The following is a 14,962-nucleotide window of genomic DNA, read 5'->3' on the forward strand; positions in this document are numbered from 1 at the left end:
CATAACAGTAACTAGGGCACTACTATGGGACATAACATTAACTAGGGCACTACTATGGGGCATAACATTAACTAGGGCACTACTATGGGGCATAACATTAACTAGGGCACTACTATGGGACATAATATTAACTAGGGCACTACTATGGGGCATAACATTAACTAGGGCACTACTATGGGGCATAACAGTAACTAGGGCACTACTATGGGACATAACATTAACTAGGGCACTACTATGGGGCATAACATTAACTAGGGCACTACTATGGGACATAATATTAACTAGGGCACTACTATGGGACATAATATTAACTAGGGCACTACTATGGGGCATAACATTAACTAGGGCACTACTATGGGGCATAACAGTAACTAGGGCACTACTATGGGGCATAACAGTAACTAGGGCACTACTATGGGGCATAACAGTAACTAGGGCACTACTATGGGGCATAACAGTAACTAGGGCACTACTATGGGGCATAACAGTAACTAGGGCACTACTATGGGGCATAACAGTAACTATGGCACTACTATGGGGCATAACAGTAACTAGGGCACTATTATGGGGCATAACAGTAACTAGGGCACTACTATGGGGCATAACAGTAACTAGGGCACTACTATGGGGCATAACAGTAACTAGGGCACTACTATGGGGCATAACAGTAACTAGGGCACTACTATGGGGCATGTTAACTAGGGCACTACTATGGGGCATAACAGTAACTAGGGCACTACTATGGGGCATAACAGTAACTAGGGCACTACTATGGGACATAACATTAACTAGGGCACTACTATGGGACATAACAGTAACTAGGGCACTACTATGGGGCATAATATTAACTAGGGCACTACTATGGGACATAATATTAACTAGGGCACTACTATGGGGCATAACATTAACTAGGGCACTACTATGGGGCATAACATTAACTAGGGCACTACTATGGGGCATAACAGTAACTAGGGCACTACTATGGTGCATAACAGTAACTAGGGCACTACTATGGGGCATAACATTAAGTAGGGTACTACTATGGGGCATAACAGTAACTAGGGCACTACTATGGGGCATAACATTAACTAGGGCACTACTATGGGGCATAACAGTAACTAGGGCACTACTATGGAGCATAACAATAACTAGGGCACTACTATGGGGCATAACAGTAACTAGGGCACTACTATGGTGCATAACATTAACAAGGGCACTACTATGGGGCATAACAGTAACTAGGGCACTACTATGGTGCATAACATTAACAAGGGCACTACTATGGGGCATAACAGTAACTAGGGCACTACTATGGGGCATAACAGTAACTAGGGCACTACTATGGGGCATAACAGTAACTAGGGCACTACTATGGTGCATAACATTAACAAGGGCACTACTATGGGGCATAACAGTAACTAGGGCACTACTATGGGGCATAACAATAACTAGGGCACTACTATGGGGCATAACAGTAACTAGGGCACTACTATGGGGCATAACAGTAACTAGGGCACTACTATGGGGCATAACATTAAGTAGGGTACTACTATGGGGCATAGCAATAACTAGGGCACTACTATGGGGCATAACATTAAGTAGGGTACTACAATAGGACACAAAATGAACAACTGCTGTGGAGAGAGGAGTCACTCTAGAAGGGGGAAGGAGCCCCATTTAAAATGCTGCTATGGGGCACACAAAGTTCTGGCTACACCCCTGTCGATAAGTAAACCTTTTTAGATGCAGCAGACGTTACACAAAGGCCCTACCTAACAGAAGAAAGACGGGGAACGGTAAGGGGCTGATTCCAAACCACATTTAAAGCTGGTTTTGTTTTGTGAATGCGTGTGTGTGAAAGTCCCATGCGTTACCGTGTTTATGCACCGGAGTGTAGTTGCGACTGATACATATGGGGGCACATTTATCAATGAGGGATATTCGCGTTATCACTCAGACGGAAAATCTGTACCTGCTGCAGGGCTCGTGCTCGCATAAACTGCAGGCGCAGCTATGGCAAAAGACGCTAAAGCGGTCGTCAAATCAGGCCTTAAATGTCATTCACATAAAGCCGCCGTCTTGTTTTGAAATAAACAGAAAAGCAACGTTCGACTACACAACATATGTAAAATATATTTTGAGACGCTACCTTACATAGACAAATCGCTGTTCTGTGGTTTACAAAAAAAACAAAATCCCTGCTTTAAAACCCCCCCCAAAGTATATAAATAACTGAATACAGATTTCACCTTTTTATCATTTACTATACAGAAATGTTTATGGCATGAATTACTATATTAGAAATATGTATACACAAGTACATGACAATATTTTTTTGTCTTTTTACAATAATGCATAATATACAATTCTACATAGAGTTTATGTACAGATCTGAATGCAGCACCTGACCCAGACAGATAGAAAACTGCGGGTGGGGGGAGCAAAAATTCTAAAAACATTTTATGCGAGGCCGACGGCAGAGTGTGTGCAGTGACCCCAGATATGTAGCGTGCTTAACCCATAAGCGACTGGACAACTGTATCCTGACACTGCCGGATATTCCAGTACTACGTAGCGATACAATGTAACCCTCCCCCTGTGTTTAAGGATGGGTATGTCTGTTATATACAATAGCTTAGCATACTCGTGTGCACTTCTTCAGGCAACTAGAGTTCTAGATCACTCCGGCAACTTATAAATTACAGGGGACGACAGGTGAGCGATTGACACTAATTGGGACCAAAAAAACATGCCAACGTGGTTGGGTAAAGCAGGACGCCATTGTGCCCAGACACCTGTAACACCTAACACCCTAATGTCGGGCAGAGAGCTATATGTTAAAAAGTTGGCTCTATGTAGCTATAAATATCACAAAACGCTAAATATGGGGTGTGAAGGTGTTAAATAAATTTATTTTTCATCCGCTTTAACAGAAAATATGTGCACCAACGTTTCGAAGACCAATGTACGGGAGTGGAAGAACTCTGGGGTACTCGTGTGTCACTGTTTTACAATACATTGTTCCCCTCGCCTGCCAAATGTATAAAAAAAAACAAAAAACATTATTATAGGAGTCTATCCAACATATCATGTTAGGAGTTTAGGTTCAAGGATTTGTATTGTCAAAAACTAGGACTGTCCAAAACTGGGACCCAAGACCAACCTACTGGAGAGTTATCCAATACGGTCATTTTGGATGTATGATACAGAATAGACTTCTTAATCACCACAGTAAACAAAATAATTCGTACCAAGTAAAATAGTGCTCCCCTAACCCTGAGTGTACTACTACACCCCCTCCCCCCAGTTCTATATATTTCCTTCAATTGGGGTAAGTGCACTCTGGATACTGTTTAAGTAATAATTACTGGCTACTTTACTTAAAAAAGGTTAATTACACAAAAAAATTATAATAATAATTAGACGATCTGAAAACCCGACCTCCCGCTGAAGTGTTAATTTTTACTGCTCAGCAAAATCATCACTGTAGGCCGCCATCTTTACTTTCACGCTACATTTTATGTTCATCGGTCTCATGCGGGGCAACGGTGCAATCCGGTCTCCCCGTGAGGGATACAACGTCGGTGGAACTTCTAATGGAATTTGTGATTTAAAAAACAACGTTTCATGAAACAGCAAAACTCTGCAATAGACTGTCTATTGCCTAGTCTTATTATCATTATTTATTTATTTTACTCCTTTTAACATTTTTATAGGTTTGTAGTGTGGTAGGTCATCAGTATCAATCCAGAACACTATATAAAAGTAATCCCCTTTCTCTTTTCTAGAGGAAGACTATTAAAGTTATCAGACAACGGCAACGTTCTTCTACTCAACACGTTAAACTTAGAAAAACAAGGCAGCTTGTTTCATAGAACTGTAGCGTCCTCATCATCAGGGACCTGATCCGAGGATTGTGCCAGCTTGTCATCTCTGCATTTGTTGGGGGCTCAAGAACCCTAGTTTGGAGAGACGTATCCACTTGGCGAGGGGTTTCGTCTTCACAGCACAGCTGTTGAGGTGAGACGGCATCGCTCGGGGGGCCTCATTAGTCGAGAAGCGGCCATTAATTTGGCTATGTCAAAGTTACCTTTCAAAAATATCACAAACTGGCAACAAAAAGTCATAGGAAGTCTATTAATACTGGTTTGTGGGTCCTGAAGTTTTCCACATCGAGGACTATTGAACACTTCAACGGTGACAAAGATCTTAGGAGTCGTCAGTCCAGAGGCTCCTGTTTTATCCTCATTGTGTTCGGATGCATTCGTCTGTCTTCCCTGCACAGTACGTATTCGCTAAACTGGGAGGAGTCAACTCCACCTCCGCAAGAGGCGACCACGTTAAATCCCTTTTGAAACAGTCTTTCGAGAACCTGGAAGGTAAAGCAGGAAAAAACGTCAGAATGGTGGAGAGAAAGTAACAGTACTATTCCTAAGACATGCTATGGGAGCCAAAAATTCATTTATCTCAATGTAAAATTCACGATGTATGGGGACGCTGTGTTTGTGCTATGTATCAAGTTTGGAAAACTGGAAGTATCGTTAGGGTACACAGAGGAACCAGCGTGGACCTGTAAACAGCTCTCAGCACAGGAGCTATGGCAGGTTAGTTACTCCAATTAACGGATCCCTCTATAGATGTATCAGATTTTATTCATGATATATAAAGAACAATGCCCACTTCAGAGTTTTATAAAATCAACACAAAACCACAAATGTGCTCACTTCTGTTATTGTTTTTATACCGTTGTCTATAACGATAATGTACAGAAACATTCTGCACAGCTGTACATATGAAACCTTTGCATCTATACACAAGGTAATGGATATCTGTCCAGCCACAGGCAAAGGTATATAGTGGAAGGAGCAGGGTCCCCCAGCAGCACAGAGTATATCAGGAGATGAGTGATGTGTCAGTGAGGACAGGGCTGCATGTGACAGGGGCAGTGACATGATGTGAGGAGGGGAATGGAGGCAGCAGGAAGCCACAGACTGAGCGTTATATAGTGGGAGGAGCAGGGTCCCCAGCAGCACAGAGTATATCAGGAGATGAGTGATGTGTCAGTGAGGACAGGGCTGCATGTGACAGGGGCAGTGACATGATGTGAGGAGGGGAATGGAGGCAGCAGGAAGCCACAGACTGAGAGTTATATAGTGGGAGGAGCAGGGTCCCCCAGCAGCACAGAGTATATCAGGAGATGAGTGATGTGTCAGTGAGGACAGAGCTGCATGTGACAGGGGCAGTGACATGATGTGAGGAGGGGAATGGAGGCAGCAGGAAGCCACAGACTGAGAGTTATATAGTGGGAGGAGCAGGGTCCCCCAGCAGCACAGAGTATATCAGGAGATGAGTGATGTGTCAGTGAGGACAGGGCTGCATGTGACAGGGGCAGTGACATGATGTGAGGAAGGGAATGGAGGCAGCAGGAAGCCACAGACTGAGAGTTATATAGTGGAAGGAGCAGGGTCCCCCAGCAGCACAGAGTATATCAGGAGATGAGTGATGTGTCAGTAAGGACAGGGCTGCATGTGACAGGGGCAGTGACATGATGTGAGGAGGGGAATGGAGGCAGCAGGAAGTCACAGACTGAGAGTTATATAGTGGGAGGAGCAGGGTCCCCCAGCAGCACAGAGTATATCAGGAGATGAGTGATGTGTCAGTGCGGACAGGGCTGCATGTGACAGGGGCAGTGACATGATGTGAGGAGGGGAATGGAGGCAGCAGGAAGCCACAGACTGAGAGTTATATAGTGGGAGGAGCAGGGTCCCCCAGCAGCACAGAGTATATCAGGAGATGAGTGATGTGTCAGTGAGGACAGGGCTGCATGTGACAGGGGCAGTGACATGATGTGAGGAGGGGAATGGAGGCAGCAGGAAGCCACAGACAGAGTTATATAGTGGAAGGAGCAGGGTCCCCCAGCAGCACAGAGTATATCAGGAGATGAGTGATGTGTCAGTAAGGACAGGGCTGCATGTGACAGGGGCAGTGACATGATGTGAGGAGGGGAATGGAGGCAGCAGGAAGCCACAGACTGAGAGTTATATAGTGGGAGGAGCAGGGTCCCCAGCAGCACGGAGTATATCAGGAGATGAGTGATGTGTCAGTGAGGACAGGGCAGCATGTGACAGGGCAGTGACATGATGTGAGGAGGGGAATGGAGGCAGCAGGAAGCCACAGACTGAGAGTTATGTAGTGGAAGGAGCACGGTCCCCAGCAGCACAGAGTATATCAGGAGATGAGTGATGTGTCAGTGAGGACAGGGCTGCATGTGACAGGGGCAGTGACATGATGTGAGGAGGGGAATGGAGGCAGCAGGAAGCCACAGACTGAGAGTTATATAGTGGGAGGAGCAGGGTCCCCAGCAGCACAGAGTATATCAGGAGATGAGTGATGTGTCAGTGAGTACAGGGCTGCATGTGACAGGGGCAGTGACATGATGTGAGGAGGGGAATGGAGGCAGCAGGAAGCCACAGACTGAGAGTTATATAATGGGAGGAGCAGAGTCCCCAGCAGCACAGAGTATATCAGGATATGAGTGATGTGTCAGTGAGGACAGGGCTGCATGTGACAGGGGCAGTGACATGATGTGAGGAGGGGAATGGAGGCAGCAGGAAGCTACAGAGAGTTATATAGTAGAAGGAGCAGGGTTCCTAGCAGCACAGGGCAGTAATGTGAGGCTTACTATACTGATGCAGTAAAACTGTGTTGCCAAACGCAATTCAATGTGAAACAAAGTCATATGCAGTACATAATACTAGTTGTCAGCACGTCAACATGACGGAACAACATAACAGTAATATCAGCGCCGGCGGCTGTGCGCGCCCGAACAGAGCAACAATTGAATTGCTCCATCAGGTTCCATCTAGCGGCTGCTGCAGCGCTAAACATTTGATTTCCCCCCATAGAGGTGAGAAGCAACGTTAGCCTTTTATTACATAGGATTGTTTTGTTTAACATTTTCACTAATGTTGAAAACTAAATAGTGCACTGTCAGTCCATCTTCTCAGAATTCTTATTTTCCCAAAAAATGTATTAATCCCCCAAGGTAATTTCCATATATGTCACACAGTACAACTTCTACCCACATCTGTGATAAATCAGGACCACAAAGGCTGTGAACAAAAACTAAACCATCCCTGGGCCGTTATAGCAGCAGGTGAAATATACCTCTTATTAAAGCCTAGGTTTCGGATTTTATCACTTTTTCTACACGGAAGTCTGCAGCGAGAAAAAGCCCCAAAGTGATATCAGCTAGACTGCGTAATAACGATCGCGTTAACACCTTAGTATACGGGAGGCGGCTTCACAGCAGACCCCACCCCTGGCAGAGAGGCCTCAAAGTGCATTACCCAGTGATACCAGCGGTTGTACCCGACTGGGCATAAACACTAAATTTAAAACAACATTTTTTGGGGCGGTATTTGGTGAGACAGCACGAAAAATACGGCATCACCATTATGGTGTTGTTGGGTGTTTTTCCAGACAATTGACCTCTCTGCCTGTATGGAGCTTCCTGAAATTATCAATGCAGGTCTTTTTTGTTCTGTTCCAGTTTGGCCTCTGCATGGGTTTATCAACGTCACTGGGGTCATTCCAAGTTGATCGCACAAAGCGATCAACTAGACGCCGCCTATGGGGAGGGATTTTTGCATAGCAAGGCTGTGATCGCTTGTGCAGCCCTGCTATGCAAAAAAAGTTTTGAGCAAAAGAAGACCAGGGTCAGACTTACTTACCCTGTGCGACGGATCCAGCGAGAAAGGTCCCCCGGAATTGACGTCAGACATCCACCCTCCAAACACCTGTACACGCCTGCGTTCGCCTCACCACGCGTTAAAAAACGTTCAGTTGACGCCCCGGAACGCCTCCCACCTGTCAGTCTTCTTGCGATCGCCGCTGCGGTCACTTTTGCGCAGTTTCGACCCGTTCGCACACTGCTGCGACAAACTGCAGCGTGCGAACGGTGTCGGAATGACCCCCATTGTACGACCGGCTGGAGTTTTATTTTTCTCATTGCTGTAGAATACGACGTAAAGTTCCTAGCTAGATACATTTGCTTCCAACGCAGGGAGCGCAGAAACACTTAGCCATACTCCAGGGCAACAGACAAAAACGTAATGTAGCCTATTCTACATACAGGCCCCTGCTTGGGAGTTTAAAAAATAAATAAATAAAAAATCATTTTTTATTTTTTTTTATCCGATTCCGCTTTAAATAAAAACCTGGATTCCAGCTAGCCAAGGAACAAACACTTGTTATCAGTCTACGGGCATCTTTTCTACGATCGCTGGTTTTGAAAGAAAAAAAAAAAAAGTACAGATCAATTTTTTTTTTTAAGTCCATACCGTAGGCGCCATCATTTAATTATGAGCAGCCCATAAATTATGCATTTATACATTGTTGCATTCTCTGAAATGGCAGAGCATTTTATTTTGAATATATATATATATATATTTATTTTTTGACTAGGTTATTTTTTGGGGGGATATCATTGACTGGGTGGGGGGTGGGTAGTAGATATACATTTATGTTACAACAGCGATGACAGAACTACATATATATTTTCTGCTTGCCTTGGAGACTCGTGTTTGCGGCTAAATCTCATGGAAGATCGTTTAGAATTCAGATATGCTCCTGTCTGCGAATAAAGAACTAGAAACTGGATAATCTGGAGTTTAGCCAGGTTCTTTTGCCTAATATCGCAAGTAATGATTAGGGAAGCCGGGTTGCATAGTGGTTAGCATGTTTTCCTCCCAGCACTGTGGTCATGGCTTATTAACAACCAGGCTTATATATGTGTGGAATCTGTGTGTTCTCCCCACGATTGCTTTAATTTCTGGTGGAATTTCTGCTTTGTACAAAAACATACCAACGCAGTAGTTGCGGTCTGACAAAATGAACCCTAATGCGTTGCGTGAGTATTCATGGGTTAGCGATTATTGATTGCAAACCTAAAACTGAAACTCTGACCCCAAAGGTTCCTGACCCGGGCTTCAGAATTCCGGTTTCCCGATATGCCTCCTACATCTACAGCGCCAAGTGACACTCAATTGTTGGGAATTCTTCTCTCACCCCCGGGGGATGCGAGAGGAAATCCGACAAAAGTGTTGGCGCGCGGCTGGCGCGAGGCTGATTATGTCGGGAATCAGCATCGCGCCGAGGAGTTAAGTCGGAGATTGCCCGTTCTCCAGACAAATCAACCTGTTAAGTCCGGGAGAACGGGCATTCGCCGACTTAACTTGAGCTGAATTGAATAGCGACTGGAGCTACTTTCCGGCGCTATTCAAGTGTCCGTGAATTGAATCAACCCCTTAGTGTTCTTGTCATTTTAAATTTCAGGGCGAAAAACACAAGATAATCATTGACCTGCAAAAATCTCTGCAGTGTAAATCTAGCCCCGGATGTCTGCCCTACCCTCCTCACCTTCTTCAGGGCGGGTCGGGTACGGGATCCCGGCGGTCAAAATACCGATGCCGGACCATCAGAATGCCGGCAGGGGGGTGGGGGGTGAGCAGAATGAAGCCCCTTGCAGGCTCGCTACGCTTGCCACGCTGCGGCTCAGTGGCTCGCTTTGCTTGCTGCAGGTTCTATTCCAACTCCATGGGCATCGTGGACACCAAGGAGTGGGAATAGCTGTATCGGCGCTGCTGGCATTCTGGCTGTCGGGATTCCGGCGTCTGTATTTTGACCGTCGGAATTCCGCCCACATCCCTTCTGGACCAATGTATTTTCAGACAGAAGGCGAATGGTGGCTACGGGAGCATGCAGGGGCATGAGTGGCAGCGACAGACGTGCCCAAAATATCACTGCAAATCCCGAAGTGAGTGACCTTTATGGCCCGGGCTGAACATACAATAGACCACCCCCAAACTACAACCGTGACTGTAACACTCCTACTAGAATACACTGTCACACCTGAGAGTATCTGCAGCTCCTGTGCCTCTTATAACCTCATAATGCCCCTTCGTACAAGTGAAAGAGAAACGCGTCAAATATCCGCTTATTCCTTATTATCATTGGGATTCCGTGTCTATGATTCCTGAATCTGTCCGAGAACCTCATCTCATGTCGAACCATAAAACTCGGCAACCGTAGAATGCTACGAATGTTCTAAAGCGATAGCACGTCATAACATAAGTCATCAAATACCATTGCACGTAGGTCAAAGATGAGTGGGATATTGAACTGTAAGTAGCACATGAATACATATAAAACACTAATTAGTTGTTAATTACCTGCACAGAGTTTAATCGGCAGTAGCCGTTTAGTGGAAACCTGATGACGTGAGTTGGATCCTGGTTCCATCCGGCGTTTACCGAGTTGCACATGACATCTCCAGTTTCGGGGAAGATCTCCTCTATTAATGCTTTCTCCCCGCTCAGCGCAATCCTCTCCCCGAGGTCTGGAGTCACCCGGACCACTAGACAGTCACAGGGCTGGAAATGCTTCCGGTGCTCCTTGTCCTGTTTCCACCGCTCCAGTTCCTTCACCATCGGATGGAGCTGATAATATTTTGCTTCTTCATACAACAGGTTAAACTCCTGGAACAGTAAGAAAAGCAAAGTCAGATATAGCGGTACCGTGGGTCTGTCAGAACCCTAACTCTTGCGACCTGACAGAAACCTGATGAGCTAGAATCTGAAGAGGCCCATCCACCTAGGTCCATCTCTTTGGAGAGTGAAGTTAAATATAAAAAAAAAAGATGGCTTTGGGTGGACCTTAAAAGTACCAGTAGCACCAATCTCACACTCACAAAGCCCTCACACATTCCCCTGTCAATTACATCTGTGACCGTATATCCCTTGAGACTCCCACCCGTCCTCTTTGATCCACAAATGCACACCACCTCTCCTGCCAACTGATTACTTCCTCCCATTCCTGCCTCCAAGATGTTGGCTGTGGTGCTCCCTACCTCTGGAATTCTCTACCTCTCTCACAAAACATCAAACGGCTCTCAAGACGAACTTTCTTCTTCACACCCAGCCCTCTGCTACATGTCTCAGTTCTAGCCAATCTGTGTCACCCCTGTCTATCTGCCCCTCCCCTACAGAATGCAAGCTCTCACGAGCAGGGCCCTCTCCCACGTGCTTTTCTCTCTCTTAGACTATTTTGTACTCCATACAACGGCGGTTTCTGCCACCCTTATGTTTATTTCAGTGTCCTGTCGTCTGATGCAGCAACGTTAATATACCATGTATTTGTCCTACATTGTAAGTCATTGTTTTCTTATTTTGCTCATGCCTTGCTCCCTTCTCTCACCGCCTGGGGGAAAATTTACTAAGATGGAAGTTCTATTTAAGATGGGATGTTGCCTATAGCAACCAATCAGATTCTACTTCTCATTTACCTAGCACCTTCTAGGAGCTAATACCTGGAATCTGATTGGTTGCTATGAGCAACATCCCATCTTAAATAGAACTCCCATCTTAGTAAATTTACCCACTGGTTTAATTAGTGATGATGCACACTTGACGATTTGCAGCCGATATATCGGCTGATCCGGCGGATTGTACGATATATCGTTCACATCGTCCAGTGTGAATGCAGTATATTGTTAACGATGCGCACTCCCGCGGGTCGTTAACGATGTCCAATATCTTTAGCTGAAGCCTTGAAATCTAAAGATATTGGACATGACTGCATGCATCAGGATATGAGTGGATGCCATCACTGATGATATCGGTAAAGATATCGTTCAGTGTGTATGCCCGATATAGTTTGCCTTGCTGATGTCGCATCTTATGCGCATCGTCAAGTGCGTACCCAGCCTAAAGATATTGGACACAGTTAACGACCCGCGGAAATGCGCATCATTAATGGTATTGTGCATACCCACTGGACGATGTGAACGATATACAGTATCGACGGATCGGACGGTATATCGGTATCGGACGGTATATCGTCCAATGTGTAGCCTTAAACCCAGGATATAATATCACAATCATTTTCTGTGCTTATTTTATTTCCAATAAATATAGTTACAGTGTAAAATAATTGACAATGGGGGTAATTCAGACCTGGTCACAGCAGCAAATTTGTTAGCAGTTGGGCAAAACCATGTGCACTGCAGGGGGGGCAGATGTAACATGTGCAGAGAGAGTCAGATTTGGGTGGGTTATTTTGTTTCTGTGCAGGGTAAATATTGGCTGCTTTATTTTTACACTGCAATTTAGATTTCAGTTTGAACACACCACACACAGATCTAACTCTCTCTCTGCACATGTTACCTCTGCCCCACCTGCAGTGCATACGGTTTTGCCCAACTGCTAACAAATTTGCTGCTGCGATCAACTCTGAATTACCCCCATTGTCTATAAGTACATCCCAATGTAATTATTACTTTAAAAATATAAATATTCCCAGTAAAAAAAAAAAAAAAAAGCTTGGTATGAGCTTAGAAGCAGCCGAGATGCGCTCTCCCTGCTAAAGCGTCTCTGAACGTTCCACACTGAGTTTCTCCTCTCCTGGAAATCAAATGAACATACACAAAAAATATAATTTTCAAAAAATTAGTCACGGAAAGAACGGGGATTGAACTTTTAATAAATGAATTTCCATTTACATAGTCACCTGAAGCAAACGTAATTACAAATGGCCAACAGCCCTAATAACTTATACAAAGTGCCGAAACACAGGTATGGTATTAACCGGAACCCTGATCGATAGGCCACGTGCCGAGGACAAGCTGTTATTACTAATTGGAGAGGTACCGATGTTCCGTAGCTGTCCTATAATGAGCTGCCATCCTCACAGATATATTTATCTCTCTGTTATCAGTGATGTATATAGCGCACACATATTCCGTAGCTCTGTACAGAGTACTGCAGTCACTCACGTCGGTCCCTGCCCCAGTGGGGCTTACAATCTATATTCCCTGTCACATATCAATTGCTTAAGAAAGACATTATGTAATCTTTGAGAATGATGTTGTCCTTTACGTTTTGTGACAGCTGCCCTATAACATGACATTTAGGGAGACATTTACTAAGCAGTGATAAGAGCAGAGAAGTGAGCCAGTGGAGAAGTTGCCCATGGCAACCAATCAGCACTGAATTAACATCTAGAATTTGCATACCATAAAATTATACAGAGCTGCTGATTGGTTGATGGGGCAACTTCTCCACTGTCTCAATTCTCCGCTCTTATCACTGCTTAGTAAATGTCACCCTTAGTTGTGTAACAGTTAATGCATTGGACGTTTGTACGTATAGAGGTACAGGTTACACATCACATGACTGCTCTGTGCTTTCTGGGGACCCTGCATCTTCCGCTATATAATGCTGATTTCAGACAAAAATCCATGGGTCCAAGGGTAGCTGTGTTCAGATGTTGTTAACCCTTTCACACCACAGGATGGACCCACGTTATTCCCTTTCACGGTGGACCCATGTCTGCCGACGCATCATCTAAAAATGACACTTGGAGATGACAACATGACACTTATGAAAAACACTGGCAGAAAGCAGTTGTGTTGCCCACGGCAACCAATGAAATCGTAGCTGTCACTTTGGAAATGCAGCTCAGAAAACAAAAGCAAACCTCTGATTGGATGATCGGGGCAGCGCTACCCCTAGTTTTCATAAACCTCTCCCATTGCTGTACGCCTCTCCTCAATCGAGAGCAATTCATGGGGCACACTATTATCTGGTCCAACACCCCATTTACTGAATGGCTTTTGTCGTACCTGAAGCACCCTGAAGAGACCTTTTTGGGGCTCTACTAATATTCAAACTTCAACTTCATTAACCAGCGTGACGGTGGTATCACCAATTCCTAGCGAACGGACAGGCTACGCTATCACCAATAAAATGGCTGCTTCCGATGTGTGTTGGTGGCAAATCCACATTAGGCTGGCTAAGCCTCTTGCTTACTATTATATTGCTAAAACCAGATCTATACTGTAACTCCAAGCAACCAATCAGACATTTGCTATCACTAGACTTGCAATAGACTGATCAGAGGAAGCATCTTATTGGCTGCTATTGCTTATCTTCAATGTGCCACCTCTACGCCTCCATCCGGTGCCCATCACCCTTCTGAATACTAAATACTCAAATCCTCGGTGCGGCCGGGTATCCTCCCACTACTCCCGAGCCCCTCAGAAAGCCATCTTGATGATAACCAATTTCAGGCTGTATTTTTTGCCAGGCATCCTGCATGTTAACACATCAAAGGTTGAGAGAAGCTCCGGGTTATTTTCAGAGATCACAGCAAAACCCTGCCGTAATGCTGTCTTTTGGGCGTGAAAGGGCTGTGCTGTCTGCAGCAGCGAGGGGTATTAGTGGTGAAAGCAGCCAGATTTAGGAGGTTGTGTAATCACCGGGTTGAGCCATCGTTTGAATGACTGCACTTCATGGTGCGGATGACACTCCTGCGATGGGCACTTAACAAACGTGCATGACTGTAGTTTTCTATACTTGTGTTTATATACACGCTGAGCATTACAGGGCACACAGGAATAAAAAGGTGCAACTCAAACGTGTCTGCAAAAGGGGCAGACACAAGCTTTGCGCATGTGATATATATACCTATACATATAAGGCGTTTTGCTGTCCTGACAGAACGTTTTATTCCTGAAACTGTACCCAAAAAGTTCTCACGTGTCACGGTCCTTTCCCTTAGTCCTCTGTGACGGACAGTGAAGCGAGTTGAGTGTAGGGCTGATTTTTGCTTCCCACAGAACCTAGTGTATTCCCTATTGTGACTATAGAAATAATTTGGAGGGCTGTCCAAGTAACTGTGCTAACACTAATAACCCTACACTAATAACCCTTCACCTCCAGCCGACAGTCCCGTGCGGATCTGATGCCTCGTACGCAGTTTCTGCAGCTGTGCGGAACAAGGGACCGGTGGATTGGAGCAGAGGTGGCGTCGGGATTAAAGCTTTGTCAGCCAGAGGGCGAGCGGCTGTGACGTAAAGGCCGAGGCCTTGCACAGGCCCGGAGTATATGACACGGTGATGGGT

At 45.2% G+C, this 14,962-nt stretch overlaps 1 protein-coding gene across 5 annotated transcripts in view; it reads right to left on the reverse strand.

Moving 5' to 3' along the window:
* Positions 1–2,117: 2,117 nt before the first annotated feature.
* KCTD15 (potassium channel tetramerization domain containing 15) overlaps positions 2,118–14,962 on the reverse strand; it is a 53,081-nt gene continuing 40,236 nt past the window's right edge. For all 5 annotated transcript variants that reach the window (XM_063945984.1, XM_063945983.1, XM_063945980.1 and 2 more), the window contains exons 4-5: positions 10,233–10,538; positions 2,118–4,372 (exon numbers count right to left, since the gene is read on the reverse strand). In XM_063945984.1, coding sequence (XP_063802054.1) covers positions 4,220–4,372; positions 10,233–10,538 — 459 coding nt within the window. In that variant the 3' untranslated portion in view covers positions 2,118–4,219. The remainder of the gene's footprint in view (positions 4,373–10,232; positions 10,539–14,962) is intronic.

This window comes from Pseudophryne corroboree, chromosome 11, assembly GCF_028390025.1.
Source record: "Pseudophryne corroboree isolate aPseCor3 chromosome 11, aPseCor3.hap2, whole genome shotgun sequence".
Lineage (NCBI taxonomy): Eukaryota > Metazoa > Chordata > Amphibia > Anura > Myobatrachidae > Pseudophryne > Pseudophryne corroboree.